Source organism: Elephas maximus, chromosome 6, assembly GCF_024166365.1.
Source record: "Elephas maximus indicus isolate mEleMax1 chromosome 6, mEleMax1 primary haplotype, whole genome shotgun sequence".
In the NCBI taxonomy this organism is placed as follows: domain Eukaryota; kingdom Metazoa; phylum Chordata; class Mammalia; order Proboscidea; family Elephantidae; genus Elephas; species Elephas maximus.
In genome coordinates this window covers 55,623,955-55,641,746 of record NC_064824.1, presented here as the reverse complement: position 1 = coordinate 55,641,746, position 17,792 = coordinate 55,623,955, and the positions used below count along the sequence as shown (strand labels likewise).

Sequence of the window (17,792 nt, the reverse complement as noted above, 5' to 3'; positions counted from 1 at the left end):
TGTAGTACTTCAAAATAGAAGTCCTACAAATTTCTCTTAGACTATATTCCTAGATATTTTGTTTTGGTTGCTATTTTGAGTGAGATCTTTTTTCATTACTTTTGAATCAATTATGAGCTATATATTATATAACTGGAAACCCTGGTAGCGTAGTGGTTAAGAGCTACTGGCAACTAACCAAGAGGTCGGCAGTTTCAATTCACCAGGTACTCTTTTTTTTTTTACTCCTTGGAACCCCTATGGAGCAGTACTACAGTATCCTGTAGGGTTGCTAAGAGTTAGAATCGACCAGACAGCAACGGTTTTTTTTTTTTTTTTAATTATGTAACTGAGGTCTTTAACTATTTTTCCCAGGATGATAATTTTATCTTATGTAACTATAATGCATAATGTTTCATAATGGAAGTAATATGCACCATTCTGCTTAGTATTTAAAAAAGAATTTTGTATGTTGGAAGAATTGTGCTTAAGCTAGTCTTTGACCATAGTATATGAACCAATACTTAAAATGTCATGAGATTTTTCATATGAAAAAGTTATAATTCAATACTACATCTAAGATATTTCTTCAAACTGGTACTGTTCAAATTGATTTGACAGAGTCCCTACTGTCTTAGAGAACTCACACTCATGGATGATTGGCTAATCCACCTATCTATACTGTTAAACAGTTTAGAGTTAACAAGCTATCCATATGTTGTACGATTTTAAACCTAAGTATAACTGACTCTTTCTCAGTGTATTAAAAGAGATTTTCTTAGGAAAGAGAGACAAATACAAATTTTAACTCTGTAGAAAGACTGCCTTGTTATTTAAATATTCATGTTCTTTTTGTTCTCATCTCTACAGAAGTCTTGATTGTTCATTTGCCCTCTGGAGACTAGTTGAGGTCATGTATTTTTTATAAATTTAGATTCTTTATCAAATCTGTTAAAAACTAACTACATTAAAATATTTTTCAACCCTCTAGCCACAGTGAAGCTATCATTGCATTATATATCAAAGTGCTCTTTCTATACTCTAAGAAATTTCTTATAAAAATATATTATTTAAAAATATTTTTAGTAATTTAGTTGATCTAAAAGGCTTCACATTTTGATGACACTCATAAGCAATTTCTAAGATGTCACATAATGTGAACATGGAATAATTTCTAAAACTAAGTGCTCTTAAATTATTTAACATGAAAATTCGTTCAAGTGGCAGTTATTCAGCCAAAAGCATTTTAACTACAGGCTGAAGTAGCCATTGAATTTCTCACTGGTAAGCATAAAATTGAAATAGCCTAGCTGACATGTACTTGTTTGGGAATCAGGAAATGTTTGTTTTAATACGGTTTCATAATCCTTCATCTGAAATATGTGGGACCAGATACATTTTGCATTTTGCTGATTTTTAGAAATGTGATACAGAGCAAATGCCCTGTGTTACTTAAAGCACCAGTGGTCTCTGGGATAGTACCCCACAACTAGGCACATATATATTTTTATACAAATGTGTGACTGTTTACATTAAATAGGATATTTAGGATATTGAATACGAAATGTTGGACCTGAAGGTCTTCTGCTACTAACTACCTATGTGATCTTGATTGTTTTTGTCAGCCTCCATCTTCTAAAGTGCTAAAATGAGAAGTTGGGCTACATAAATTATTTGTGAACTTTTCAGATTCTAAATCTGAATGCTTGTTTAAGTCTCTGAGACAAGAAACACTACAATTAAATCTGTTTTTAATATCTTGGTTTAATAAGTCTTTAGAGACCTCTGATATCATTGAAAGGCGAGCAGTAATTATTTATGATTTTTGTATAAAGATTGAAGTATGTAGGTCAAGAAGTGTTTCCACGTCATCATTTTTTAGCTGCAACCAAACTAGGCTTCAAGTTCATGAAGACAGCTTATTTTCTGTTGTAACTTTAATTTCCAGAATGTGTCATAGTGTAAGATTCTTATGGTTGTAATTAAAATTTGAACTGTGTAGAAATGGTGAGAAACATTGTGTGGGCTGCATGGTTTTCCTCTGAAAACCAGGAGGAGGATCAATTTAAACAGGGTTAGTCTAAGGGAGCCAAAAGAGAATCTGCAAGATCCCATTTTGTGTCAGGGCCTCAATTTCAAAATCTCAATGCCAAGAAAAATGAATCGTAAATTTAAAGGGACTGTGAGGGTACAAAATGGAAGCAGATAATTTGGAGCTGTTAGTAGCTTGTCAGCCAGGCTTGACTTGTATAGAGGCTGTGGATATAGCTTAGATAGAACTTTGGAAGAAGGATCAGTAGGTCTGAATAATGAATAGAATGTGAGTGTCAGTAGAAACCAGCCTAGAGGAAGGATTGCCAATGTTATTAAACCCTTGACAGAAGACCTCCCAGACCAGCTGCTCTGTAGAAATTGCACACTGGAGTTTATCCGTATATTTCTAAAGCTGGTGTGCAATTATCAAGATTCTTGGCAACTTGACAGAGTTTCCCAAAGTCATAGATTTTGCTCCTTTCTTTTCTGCTAAAAAAGTTTAGATTATTGCAAAGGCCACTAGGCATGTTCTCTGGGTAGTTCAACTTTGAGGTATGGAACAAAAGTTTATGAATAAATGAGTACTGTTACTTAAAGAACCACTTGTTCTAGTCTGTTTGCCTTGGAGATGATGTGTTCCTTAAAAAACTTCAGTTCATTACCAAAAGAGTAAAGACAACCTACAGACTGGGAAAAATTTTTTGGCTGTGACAAATCCAATCAGCATCTAATCTCTAAAATATACAAGATACCGCAAAACCTCAAAAACAAAAAGACAAATAACCCAATCAAAAAATGGGCAAAGGTATGAACAGGCACTTCACCAAAGAAGACATTCATAAATGAGGAAATGCTCACGATCATTAGCCATTAGAGAAATGCAAATCAAATCTACAATGAGATACCATCTCACCCCAATAAGGCTGGCATTAATCCAAAAAACACAAAATAATAAATGTTGGAGAAGTTGTGGAGAGACTGGAACACTCATACAGTATTGGTGGGAATGTAAAATGGTACAACCACTTTGGAAATCGATTTGGTGCTTCCTTAGAAAGCTAGAAATAGGACTGCCATACAATCCAGCAATCCCACTCCTTGGAATATATCCTTGAGAAATAAGAGCCTTCACATGAATAGATATATGTGCACCCATGTTCACAGCAGCACTGTTTACAATAGCAAAAAGATGGGAGCAACCAAGGTGACCATCAATGGATGAATGGATAAACAAATTATGATATATTCACACAACGGAATACTATGCAACAGTAAAGAACAATGATGAATCTGTAAAACATCTCATAACATGGAGAAATCTGTAAGGCATTATGCTAAGTGAAATTAGTCAGTTGCAAAAGGACAAATATTATATGAGACCACTATTTTAAGAACTCAGGAAAAGGTTTAAACACAGGAGAAAACATTCTTTGATGGTTATGAGGCAAGAATTATTTTAGGTGAAGGGAAGGACAACATACAATACAGGGGAAGTCAGCACAACTGGAGTAATCCAAAAGCCAAGAAGTTTCCTGAATACAACCAAACACTTTGATGAACAGAGTAGCAGGGATAGGGGCTTGGGGACCATGGTTTCAGGGGACATCTAGGACAACTGGCATAACAAAGTATATTAAGAAAAAGTTCTGCGTCCCACCTTTGGTGAGCGGCGTCTGGGGTCTTAAAAGCTAGCAAGCGGCCATCTTAGATGCACCAATTGGTCTCAAACTACTTGAAGCAAAGGAAAATGAAGAACACCAAAGACACAAGGAAAATATGCACCCAAAAGAAAGAAAAAAAAAAAAAAAAAAGGGCCACATAAACCAGAGACTCCATCAGCCTCAAACCAGAAGAACTAAATTGTGCCTGGCTACCACCAATGATTGTCCTGACAGGGAACACAACAGAGAATCTCTGATGGAGCAGGAGAAAAGTGGGATGCAGACCTCAAATTCTAGTAAAAAGACCAGACTTGCTGGTCTGACTGAGACTGGAGGGACCCCAGAGGTCATGGCCTCCAGAATCTCTGTTAGCCCAAAACTAAAACCGTTCTCAAAGCCAACTCTTCAGACATAGACTGGATTATAAGACATAAAATAATACTGGTGAGGAGTGTGCGTCTTAGCTCAAGTAGACACAGGAGACTGTGTGGGCAGCTCCTGTCTGGAGGCAAGATGAGAAGGCAGAGGGAGTCAGGAGCTGGTTGAATGGACATGGGAAATACAGGGTGGTGGGAAGGAGTGTGCTGTCACATTGTAGGGAGAGCAACTAGGGTCACATAAAAATGTGTGTTAAGTTTTTGTATGGGAAAATGACCTGAATTGTAAGCTTTCACTTAAAGCACAATTAAAAAAAAAAATTCAGTTCAGTTTAGTGCTGTCGCAGGTTGGGTTTTCAGGCAATAGGCACTAAGTGGGGTGCAAAATGTTTAGCATCTACCCACCCTGAGGAAGGAAGGAGGAAGAAACAGGATTGGCCAGATGAAGAAGTCAATTTTAATTCAGGTCCAACAAAGTCTCAGCAAATCTGGAGGGGAGCTCTGTTGTGAATATTGCCCGTAAGAGTGTCCCATATTAGGTCCAAAGTGCTGGGACTTTACACCCCTGCCTTGCTCAGTCACTGGGTATGCTTTGACAAGACTGCTTTCTGCAGTTGAGGCTGACCCTGAAGGAGGTAGCAGGTGGAGTCTATCTGCAGACCTCACTCCTCACAGCTGGAGAGCAAGTCCTTCCTAGAAGAGGGACCTAGACTGAATCTCCATTATCTACCACAAGTGCTGTATTGCTTAATGGAAGTAGGGTAAGTTGGCCAGTTGCTCTAGTCTTTAATTTATGTCGTTTCTTTCCTCCCATGAACTCAAGATAAAGCACACAACTTTCTAATCACAAAATATTTACCAGTCACTGGGACAGTAGAATAGAGGGGGATTAGAGTGAAAAGACTAGAAGCAGAGACCAAGAACAAACAACAGAGGGAGGCTTCTAGGAGCAAAGAACAGAAAAATTTTAATAATATACAAGAAGTAATGGCACCCAGTCCTAAGCCTTAAAAATGCTCCAATTAACGTATGTTTAAAAATGTTTTAAGAATAACATTGTGACATTTTGGATATTTCTTGTTTTCTTGACAGGTATAGAAAACATGAATAAAAGAGACCGACCATTCATGACAATTCAGAGAAACGATAGCTCAGGTATTGTTTTTACTTCTAATTCAGTTTTATGATTTACAGTAGATTATACGCTTTTGAGGAAACCCTGGTGGCGTAGTGGTTAAGTGCTATGGCTGCTAGCCAAAGGATTGACAGTTCGAATCCGCCAGGCACTCCTTGGAAACTCTATGGGGCAGTTCCACTCTGTCCTATAGGGTCGCTATGAGTCGGAATCGACTCGACCCCACTGGGTTTGGTTTTGGTTGGTATACGCTTTTGATAAGATATAAAATTGGAATGTTGATTTTCAGAATTTTAATAATAGAAAGTTCATTTTCTGGTCACATGGAAGGACTTGCCAGTTCCTTTTTTTTGTGTGTGGTACATATTACAATATGGATGAAACTTGAAAACATTATGTGGAGTAAAGTAAGTCAGTCATTAAAGGAGAAATATTGCATGAAATAGAAAATGTGCAGATCCTGTGCCAGTTGAGTCAATTCTGACTCATAGTGACCCTACAGGTCAGAGTAGAAGTGTCCCATAGGGTTTCTAAGACTGAAATCTGTATGGAAGCAGACTCCCACATCTTTCTCCTGTGGAGTGGCTGGTGGGTTCGAACTGCTGACCTTTCAGTTAACAGCCAAGTGCTTAACCAGTGCGCTACCAGGGCCCCTTAATATATAAAGACCAAAGTTTATTAGTGGTTCCAAGGGTGGAAGGGAGGCGGAATGATGAGTCATTGTTTAGAGGGCACTGAAATTCTGTTAATGGTGGTGGAATAATTTGAAAAAAGGTAGTGGTAATGGTTGCACAACATGATGAGTGTAATCAATGTCACTGAATTGTACATGTAAAAATTGTTGAATTGGGGAATTTTGTTACATATACTTTTAGCATAATAAAAAATCTATTTACTTAATTTGATTCCTAATAATGTAATACTTAAATATTTATGATTGATATCTAATAAATTTTATATAAAAAGAATGGCTTAACAGCAGGCATACTTTGTATCTTGGCATTATAATTTTCTAAAATTGTCAATATACTGATTTAAATGAAGGTATCTCTATGCCCTTTTAGCAGTAATTTTGTACAAAGAATATAGTAGTAATGTCATATTTTAAGAGTTTCTAGAGATAGAGGTTATGTTATGAATGCTATAACGTACTATTTCTTATATTTGTTTTAAAATATTTAAAAATAAGATCTGGGGTCAACATGTTGCCATAACTATATTTGACAATAACATGATATAATTTCTTTTGTCATTTTTCTGTTTTTCATGAAAAATAGATAATCTGGTATTCTATATGAAAAATGGAATAAGAAGGACCAAGTATAAACCAGTAGACTATCAACAATTACACTCATTAACTGAAGCAAAAAAATCAGCTTCGGCTTCTATACAACTAAAGGTAAGAAGATGTGTTTTTTTCTACTTTTGGAAAATTGAATTGCTAGGAAATGACTCTATGGCAGCGGGTTTTGTTTTTATAATCACATTTGTACTGGAAATGTGGAAATATTTGCATTCTAAATAGCTTTTAGAATCTTCCAGTGATTAATAACAGAGAACAGCAGCTAACACTTATTGAAAGCTGCCAGACACTGTGCTATATACTTTACGTGCATTACTCATTCATTGTTCATAACAACGCTATGAGGTCTAAATTCAACTTCGTTTTTGGAAAGACAGACATTTCATTGGCTTTCAACAATTTCAAACTTAATCTGAAAACTAAAAATTGTTACTAAGTGCCAGCCATGGATCAGCACTTCTAATAACATACAGATATGCCTTCAGAAGCATCCGTTCTCCAGAATGTCCTTTTTTGCCCAAACGTGTCCTGAGCCTAGAGAAGGTGAACCTGGATGATACATGAAAGGGGTTTATGTGAAGTGATTGTGCACAGTATTTTAGAAGTGTGTATGGCTTAGAATTATTCATGCAGTGTGTTTCCCTCTTGTGCAAATAATGTTAGGTGCTGTCACATTGGTTCCAACTCATAGTGACCCCGTGTACAACAAAACGAGACACTGCCTGATCCTGCGCCATCCTCACAATCGTTGTTTTTCTTGAACCCATTGTTGCAGCCACTGTGTCAATGTATCTAGTTGAGGGTCTTCCTCTTTTTTGCTGACCTTCACTAAGCATGATGTCCTTCTCCAGGGACTGGTCCTTCCTGATAATATGTCCAAAGTATATGAGATGAAGTCTTGCCATCCTCACTTTCAAGGAGCACGCTAGCTGTATTTCTTCCAAAACAAACTTGTTCGTTCTTCTGACAGTCCATGATATGTTGAATATTCTTCTCCAACACCGTAATTCAAACGCATCAATTCTTTGGTCTTCCTTATTCATTGTCCAGCTTTTGCAGGCATGTGAGGCAATTGAGAATATGGTGGCTTGGGTCAGGTGCACCTTAGTCCTCAAAGTGATATCTTTGCTTTTTAAACACTTTGAAGAGGTGCAGGTAATAGAGTTCATTATAAACAGCATTTTCTTTGCTTGCTTGCATTAAAAAACTGGTTTAATAAAGCCACATATGATTTAATTTGTAGCTTTCATTTCTATTTAAAATTTTCATGTTACATTAGTTTGTGTGGCTTTTTATGTTTAATACTTTTTTTTTTTTTTTCAAGGAAACATGATTTCAAAGCACATTTGCTACCTTATTCTGGATAAATTACCAGGTATCCATGAATACTATTTTCTCAAACTAAGGAGACTACTTAAAAACTAGGGCATTACTTGTTTGGTTCAAATATAACTTTAAAATAATTTAATGCTATGAGGACATTCAAAGAAATTTTATGGAAAAAATCACTTACATCACTACCATCCTAATAAAACTGTTTTCATATTTCTGACTTGTATCTGACCTTTTGTGTATATGTCAAATATACACATACCTGGCCAACTGACTGAAAGGGATCCATATTTGTGCCCATTCCAAAGAATGATGCTCCAACAGAATGTGGAAATTATCAAACAATATCATCAATATCATACACAAGTAAAATTTTGCAGAAGATAATTCAAAAGTGCTTATGGCAGTATATCAACAGGGAACTGTCAGAAATTCAAGCTGGATTCAGAAGAGAATGTGGAATGAGGGATATCATTGCTGATGTCAGATAGATCCTTACTGAAAGCAGAAAATACCAGAAAGATGTTTACCTGTGTTTTGACAATGCAAAGGCATTCGACTGTGTGGATCATAACACATTATGGGTAATATTGTAAAGAATGGGAATTCCAGAACACTTAATTGTGCTCATGAGGAACCTATACATAGACCAAGAGGCAGTCCTTCAAACAGAACAAGGGGATGCTGTGGGGTTTAAAGTCAGGAAAGATGTGTATCAGGGTCATATCCTTCCACCACACTTATTCAATCTGTATGCTGAGCAAATAATCTGAGAAGCTGGATTATATAAAGAAGAACCCAGCATCAGGATTGGAGGAAAACTCATTAACAACCTGCGTTATGGAGATGACACAACCTTCCTTGCTGAAAGTGAAGAGGATTTGAAGCACTTACTGATGAAGATACAAGACTACAGCCTTCAGTATGGATTATACCTCAACACAGAGAAAACAAAAATCCTTACAACTAGACCAATAATTAACATCATGATAGATGGAGGAAAGATTGATGCTTTCAAGGATTTCATTTCACTTGGATCCACAATAAATGCCCCTGCAAACAGCAGTCAAGAAATCAAAAGACTCATTTCATTGGACAAATCTGCTGCAAAAGACCTTTTTTTTTTTTTTCATAAGCAAGCCTATAAGGTTTTCATGGCTGTAAATCTTTTTTTTTTTTTAATTGTACTTTAGATGAAGGTTTACAGAATAAACTAGTTTCTCATTAAACAGTACACATCTTATTTTATAACATTGGTTAACAACCCCACAACTCTCCCTTCTCGACCTTGGGTTCTCTATTACCAGCTTTCCTGTCCCCTCCTGATTTCTACTCCTTGCCCTTGGGCCAGTGTGCCCCCTTTAGTCTCCTTTTGTTTCATGGGCCCGTATAATCTTTGGCTGAAGGGTGAAAGTCGGAAGTGACTTCATTACTGAGGTAAAAGGGTGTCCAGAGGCCATACTCTAGGGGTTTCTCTGGTCTCTGTCAGGCCAGTAAGTCTGGTCTCCTTTTTGTGAGTTAGAGTTTTGTTATCCATTTTTCTCCAGCTCTGTCTGGGGCCCTCTATTGTGATTCCTGTTAGAATAGTCAGTGGTGGTAGCCAGGCATCATCTGGCTGTACTGGACTCAGTCTGGTGGAGGCTGTGGTAGATATGAAGACCACTTTAAAGTATTCAAAAGCAAAGATGTCACTTTGAGGACTAAGGTGTGCCTGAACTAAGCCATGGTATTTTCAGTAATCTCATATGCATGTGAAAGCTGGACAATGAATAAGGAAGACTGAAGAAGAATTGATGCATTTGATTATGGTGTTGGCAAATAATATTGAATATACCATGGACTGCCAGAAGAACAAACAAATCTGTTTTAGAAGAAGTACCCAGAATGCTCCTTAGAAGCAAGGATAGTGAAACTTCATCTCATGTACTTTAGACATGTTATTAGGAAGGACCAGTCCCTGGAGAAGGACATCATGTTTGGTAAAGTAGAGGATCAACAAAAAATGAAGATCCTTAATAAAATGGATTGACACAGTGGCTGCAACAATGGGCTCAAGCATAACAATGATTGTGAGGATCCATTTGACCGGGCAGTGTTTCATTCTGTGGTACATGGGGTCACTGTGAGTCAGAATGGACTCGATGGCACCTAACAACAACATACATGTATATATACATAACATAAACAAACTTATTTTCTTCCATGATAAACATATGAAATCCTGTATACTTCCCCCTAACATTTTATCACATAATCTTTATAATATACTATTTAATTAATTCAGTCAATAAATTTTTATTATGTGTGTATTGTGTGCCCCAAAGATACAATGGTAAGCAAAATATAGTACCTACCATTATGGAATGTACTGTTTACTGGGGGGAGTAGATGTTTATCAAATAAGCTTACAATAAGATTATATTAAGTATGAGCTGCAATGAAGAACATGCTGTCTGATAGTATATAATAAGAAGGCTTTATTCTGATTGGGCAGTTGGGGAAGGCTTTTCTGTGGAAGTGACATTACAATTGGGATTTCAAGGCCAATAAGAATTAACTAAGCAAAAACGTAAGTGATATTGAGTACTCCAAATAGAAAAAGATACATATATTATCATATGCCAATTTTGGAGTATTTAGATTGTATCTAATTTTTATGATATTTAAAATCATTATATAGTAAATACCTTCATGCATAGTGATCTTTCATGGTTTTGAATCTCCTACCCCTATGGGATAAATTCCATGATTGAGAAGTCTGGGCCAAAAAGCATGTTTTTGAGACCTATTACCAAATTTCTTTCCCAAAGTATTATTCCTATATAAGAAGCCACCACAAACACATAAGTACCATTTTCTCTACACCCTTACCAGTATTGGAATATATACACGTTTACATTTACACATGCACACACATTCCTATGTTACCTACCTACCCACCTACCCATCCGTCCAGCCTAGATGCACCAAAAAGACATTTTAGCTCAAAGTGGAATGGTGGAATGTTGAAATCAATATTTGGTTAAAGTCTATTCTTCTTTGATGATACAATTTCTGTCAATGAATAAACATATTTAAAATTTTAATAAGTGTATATTTTAAGTTTGACATTAAGTGCAAGGACAGTGATTTCTCAGCACTCTCAGCCTCTAGATTGCTTTTCCGGTGACTATATTATACATTTGCAAAGTTAAACAAATGTTCACTTTCAACAGGCATTTTAAATGACATCACTAACCTCTTTGTCCATAAAAAAAAAAAAAAAAAATTTTTTTTTTTTTTTTTTAGAATATAATTAGGAAAAAGCTTTTAGTTTCTAGAAATAATTTTGTATTTGGGATTCATAGCTAGGCAAGTCTCAAAAAATCCTTTGTCTTCAACCACTGGGAATGGATGGCAGTCTACAGCAATCATTTTGACAAGCTTTTTGCTTCCATATTTAGCCTGCATAGGTTTATAACTATAAGAAATTGCCCCTTTAAAACATTTTTATAAGGCCTATTGTTTTCAATTTAGGTTAGTGTGAATAAAGTGTGTTCTGGATACCTCATCATCCTCTCTTTCTTCTTTTCTTCATACTGTTTTCATTTTCTTATTACATCTGGATTAAGGAAAATGAATTGGGAATGTTGTTGTACATGATTTTTGGAAGCTTCCCTTCTCATTTAATTTAGAGGGGGCAAGTTGACATTTTGCTTTTAATTTATTCTTGTAAGATGTGAACATTTCCCAAAAAGAGCTTTTTCTTGAAAGACTAATGGCTTAAATGGAATTAAACAACTGGAAATTAAATATAATTCTTAAAGTTTATTATGCTTTGTCTTATGAATGCTAAATATACCAAGTGGTCCATACTCATTAGAATTCTGGTTATATCATCCGTTATTCTGCCTCACGTTATTTAAATTTTTTATAAAATATGTGTTGGCTCAAAAAGTCTTCCTGTGTTACATAGCTAACACATTCTCTCTTAATATTTGTACTAATTATCTGTCTATTTCTGTATTTAAAATTACTCATTTTTTGCACATGACATTAACAGCTTTAACAATCATCATTAATATTAAATCACATGTAATATTAAATATACACATACTTAAACTGAATGATAGAGTTTTAACATTTAAAGCACATAGGGAGATTTTTTTATTCTAGTTACATCTAGAATAATTACCCATATTGGAAAAGAAATTACCAATAATTATTAACTAACAAAAATCAACAATAAGCTCCAAAGACTAGCCTTATTTGTATTACTGATACTGTTACACTGATTAGATGCGACGGCCACCTATGTAACTACTGTGGCACATATAATTCTGATGTGGACATTCAGCAGTTCAGTCTTTCAAAGGCTGAGATTGAATCTGAAGCTAAATAGTCGATTTGGGCTGAAAACTGAGACCAAATTTTGGAGCATTACTTGTAAGTTTCTAATTAATTGAGTCTAAAAGAGATCTTTATAATTATTTTTATTTGAATTTCTTTGAGTAGCAAGAATAAATATTCCTTTTTGTTCAACTCAAGTATCCATCAAGTAATTTTTTTTAACTTTGCCTTGTGGAAAATTGTAAGCATATGCGCAAATAGAGAGTATAATAAATTTCCATATAACACCATCCAACTTTAACAATTATTAACTCTTGGACATTGTTTCCTTTAAACTTCCACCCACAAACCTTCTCCTGCCACATTGTTTTAAAGCAAATCTCAGATATCATTTCACCCATAAATATTTCTGCATGAGTCTCTAAAAGATTAGAGCTTTAAAAAAAATCCTGCAGTACTATTACTATGCCTTAAAATGTTAATAATTTATTAGTAATTTCTAATATCCAGTCAGTGTTAACTTCCTCTGATTGTCTCAAAAATTTTTTAACATTTATTCAATCAGTATGTAAATAAGATCCATATATTGCTATTGGTTTTTATTTTCTGGATTTTCTCCTCCATCTTTTTGTATATCTTGCAATTTATTTTTTGAAGAAATTGCATTATTTTTCCTATGTAAGTTCTTACGGTCTGGATTTTGGTAATTGCATCCTGGTAGTGTCATTTATTGTGTTTCTCCATCTCTTGTATGTTCAGTAAATTGGTAGTTATATCTCAAGTTTTGATCAGATTCAGATTCAAATTATTTTGGCAAGAACTCTTTATTGCTGTAATTTTCCTGCTCTGCTATTTTGTTAATACAAATAGTGTGGCGAGAATAGGTTGTGCATACATCTTTTTATACTTTTGCCAATACAGTTTTCAGATAGATTTCTAAAAATAGGAATACTAGGTTAAAGAGTAAATCCATATGAAATTTTGCTATACATCTCCAAATTCCCTTCCACAGAGGTAGTATCATTTGCTATTCCCACAAGGAATAAGAGAGATGGTCTATGTTTCCCCATAGCTACACAAAGGGTGTTTTGTTAAACATTTGAGCTTTTTCCAACCTGACAGATGAGAAATTGCATCTCAGAGTAGTTGTTTTCTTTCCTTTTTTATTTTTTTAAATGTTAACAGTACTGAGATATAATTCACATACAGCAAAATGCATAAATCTTAACTATACAGTTCAATGAATTTTGACAAATATGTACACACATCTAACCAACACAAATTGCCCACTAGTCATTGAAGTTTATATGTAAAGATAGCTGAGTCTTCTGGCCCAAAAGGGCATTCATGCTAAATCTAGATGCCTTGTTGGGGTTTCATTGTCTTGGACTGTCACAATAAACCACATATAGGAAAACTTTTGTTTCTGATTCTCCTATGGATTTAGTATTTTAATGATTTTTCTAAAGGATTTTTAATTCATCAGTATTCTGTATAAATCATCATCGTCCTTAAATTTTTTAATTATGTTTATTGGTTTCATATGGCGTATTGCCTAGTATAAGGAATTGGAATCACCTAGAAACCTCTCTGTTGATAAAGATACAATTTTAAATCTTTTTTGTTGTTGTTGTTCCTTATAAGACTGTTTTTCTTCATTTTGGGCCTAAGGATAGAAGTAGAATCAATGAGTAAATTTACAAAAATCAAGATGTTCTGAAAAATATTGGAAGTGTCTAGTGAAAAATAGTATCTTTATTTTGACTTTTATAGTCTACCTAATTGGCCTTTCTCTGGGCCCAAAGGCAGCATCATTGATTTTTTTTTTTAAACTATAAAAATGCGTCCATATCTTCCTACAATGTGTTTTAATTTCTCTGTGTACAACATGGACCAAATATGTCAAAGAAATCTAATTTTAAAAGTTGTGTTCGTTGCAACAAACTTTAGGGACTATAGGTGGCAAATAGAATGAGTTAAAGCAAACATCAGATAGTCAGATTTTAGGAATACTGTGTACTTTTTTTTCCTATAGGTAATGTGGAGACTGTGAATGTTTTTCTGCAATGGCCTATACTTATATAAGTGTACTTTCCTCCTAAATCTTATAATTTTGACACTTGAAACCTTCTGATGAAAAGATTCGACTTTGTATTTTTTTTAGGTGATCTTTGGATTACTTTGTTTTCTTATACCCCTAATTTTGAATCAGTAAGTACAGCAACAGAAAGATAAACTCAAGGTTACAGTAATCAACGAATGACAGCCCAAAATAGCATGCATTATAAAGATTCCTTTTTAGAACTGCTCTTCTGAAGATTTTATATCTCAGTATCGATCTGTTAAAACTGTTAGGGTACTAAGTATTCCAGTAGCAGAGAAAATATTTGTATGTGTATTTCGTCTAGTTTCTGATTTGAGAGTAGCACTTTTGTAGATGTTTAAAAATACTAATATGGAACACACGAGTTCCATGACTATCGGGCAGAGTCTAACCTGAAACAGGTATCACTTGAGTATTTACAGTAGAAAACCCACTCCCATAGAGTCGATTCCGGCTCATCACCACCCTATAGGACAAAGTAGAACTGCCCCATAGGGTTTCCAAGGCTGTAAATCTTTGTGGAAGCAAACTGCCACATCGTTCTCCTGCAGAGAAGCTGGTGAGTTCAAACCGCTGATGTCTTGGTTGGTAGCCAAGTGCTTTAACCACTGTGCCACCAGGGGTCTTTAATGCCAGAAAATGATGATAGAATTGCTGAGCAGCTAAACAGAGGTCGGTGAAACAATACAGAGGGGTAACAGCAGCAGGAAGCCACTGCCGTCCGGGCCAGGACACAGGGCAAAAGCAGTCCTATCCCAGATTCCACGGGCTGAAACTACCCAGAGATAGTTGCAACTATAGTGGAACTGCCAAGAGAAAGCTGGAACAATGGAGAAAAGGCAGATGCCCCTGGAGACCCTTCTAAAGTCAGAGATGGCAGGGAAGTAACCCTGTGGTGTCTTCTTCCTTCCCTCTCTGGCCCCAACACCAGTGTCTTATGTTGGCTGAACCCAGCTGAAAGCCAGCTGATAGGGGCACCTGAGAAACACAGCCTGCTCTGTGAATGTGCAGCAGATCAGGGAAATGGCAAGGAGTGGATCTGAAGGCAGACAGGTCCAGGCCATACAGCTTGTCACCAGAAACCCAAAAGCACTAATATATTTTAAAAAGTCATAAAATTTGGGGGAAAATTAAATTTGGTTGAAAATTTGGGTTTTAGCGCTATATGGCTTTTCATTATTTCTCTGTTGTTAAGCACTTTCAAATAAATATTTGCCTATATACTTTTTCTTATTTTATTTACAAAGACATAGACTCAAAAGATTAAAACTGTGTATTCACGGTCACAATTCTAGTAAGTGCTGAAGCTGGGACTAAAGCCAGGCCTTCTAATCAACTTACCCAGGGACGTTTTACCCTCTCATACTGGAGATGGGATAAAAATCTCCATGGGGTGGTAGAAAGAGCACTTGAATCAGATATGCAAGGTTTTAATTGTGATTCTGATGTTTACCTTAGCCGGCTTTATGAGGCTGACCAGCTCTTCTTAACTTCTCTTGAGTGTCCTCATCTGCAAAATGGGAATAATGACGCCTATCATTCCTCATGGAAAGATATGTCAAAAAGTAGAGAATATGTATAGAAAGCTCTTGAAAAATTTTCTGGGGCTATATGAATTAAGGTGTTATTTATTGTATTATGGAAAATAGAATTCATCTTTCTTCTCATGAATGCTTTAAAAGCAGTTCTTAAATTGGTCAGTATTTCAAACTACTCTCTGCTTTTTTGTTTAACATAATGCTTAGTTTAGGTGAGTTTTGTGTTAAAAGATGCATTAGTAAGGATTGAAAATGAGAAAGTATTCCATTTAGAAAATGCAGATTAAAGATTTATTTTGGGAAAAACACGTTTTAAAATATTGAAGGTGTTCCTGTTCTGTTTCTCTAAATCTAGATCAGAAAAACAGTACAGACTTCAAAGAAGTCTAAAGAGCAAACACTAATAAAACAACACAAGCAAGTGTGGTGGCAAGAACACCAAAGACTAAATGAACTCAGGTAAGACTTGGGGAAAGTCTCACTAAGAAAACGTCAGAATTACTAAAAATTGTACTTCTCTAATCAAATGTTCTATAATTTTCAATGTTAATTAAACCAGTGCAATCAAAATTTAAAGTTACAGCTTGAATGTGAATCAAACTCATTTCACCAGTTTAATTTAGAATCCAGTGGATTTTGCCTTTCTTAGGAAAAAAAGATAATTTTCTATTTCTGCTAATCACTTCCTTTTCTGCACTCCCATTCATTATTATAATTATTTATATTATACTTAGCACATGGGATTATAATATTTTATTTACGTGTTTGTCTTCGTTATAGAGTGGTAAACTCCTTGAGGGCAAGCATTCCATTTTATTCATCTTTACACTGTAAGATGTAGCGCTAGGAAGGAGATAGGTAAATGCCTTAAATGACTAAATGAACTAAGGAGTTTAAGTCGTCTAGTGGTTTCTGGATATAGCTGCATCATGACTATTCAGTTTGGATTTTTGACTTTTGTTATTGTTTCCAATAGTCTCTTCAAAATGAATTGAAACAAAATAATGATTCCACATGTGATCTTAGTTGTAATCTTTGGAAAATAAATTTATTTTCACAGATCAAGGCAAAAATAGAAATAAGTTGTATTTCCCCACATTTAATAATGGGATATTTATAAAGCATGTTTTTAAAAAGGTATTCTTTTAAGAATATACTTTATATGCCATTGACTTTATTTTTGACTTAGGTGCATATCATGTTGATAGGAGTTTATTACTCTGGCAAGTGATTCCTAAATGTGAAATAGAAGGCTGAGAATTGGAAATAGTTTTATATCATCATTTAACTTAAACCATGGGAAAACAAAATTATATAGACTTCTTCACTATACTTCTCTTATAAAAACAATTAAATCAGACCTATCTTATCCCTCAAAAAGGCACCTTTTGTGGATGGAAAGTTTGAACCCACAGGAAAAATTACTTGAAAAATTGCAAACCTTGAAACAGGGAAAGTCACTTGGAAACCTTAATTATGGTGTTCACTGATGCAAACACAAATGTAAATGAAGACACTGGGGAAGAATTTTTATCTTGCCTATTCCACACCCCTCTCAATGTGTGTGTTCCCTTGTTCTTGAGCTAGATAGAAGAGACGTACATATACCAGTATAAAGAATAATTCTTTTGGCCAGCATGGAATGACACAAACCCTCCCACCCCCTCCCCCCGCAAAAAAAAACAAAACCCATTGTCAACATATTGATTCTGACTCATACAGACCCTATAGGACAGAGTAGAACTGCCGCATGGGCTTTCCAAGGAGCAGTTGGTGGATTCAGACTGCTGACCTTTTGGTTAGTAGCCAAGCCTTAACCACTATGCCATGAGGGCTCTGCAAAATGACACAAAGGTGATGGAAATGAGGAACATTCAGGTGATAGTAACCTTGATGTCTTGAAATTTTTGGGTTGACTACTGGATAAAAAGAAGAATTTCAAGATACTCTTCTATACTGGGAGCCCTGGTGGCACAGTGGAAACCCTGGTGGCGTAGTGG

The 17,792-nt window shown here is 35.4% G+C and overlaps 1 protein-coding gene across 6 annotated transcripts in view; it reads left to right on the top strand.

The window, feature by feature from the left end:
* CCDC148 (coiled-coil domain containing 148) overlaps positions 1-17,792 on the top strand; it is a 263,194-nt gene that overhangs the window by 68,369 nt on the left and 177,033 nt on the right. For all 6 annotated transcript variants that reach the window (XM_049888810.1, XM_049888808.1, XM_049888812.1 and 3 more), the window contains 3 exons: positions 5,144-5,206; positions 6,464-6,585; positions 16,148-16,251. In XM_049888810.1, coding sequence (XP_049744767.1) covers positions 5,144-5,206; positions 6,464-6,585; positions 16,148-16,251 — 289 coding nt within the window. The remainder of the gene's footprint in view (positions 1-5,143; positions 5,207-6,463; positions 6,586-16,147; positions 16,252-17,792) is intronic.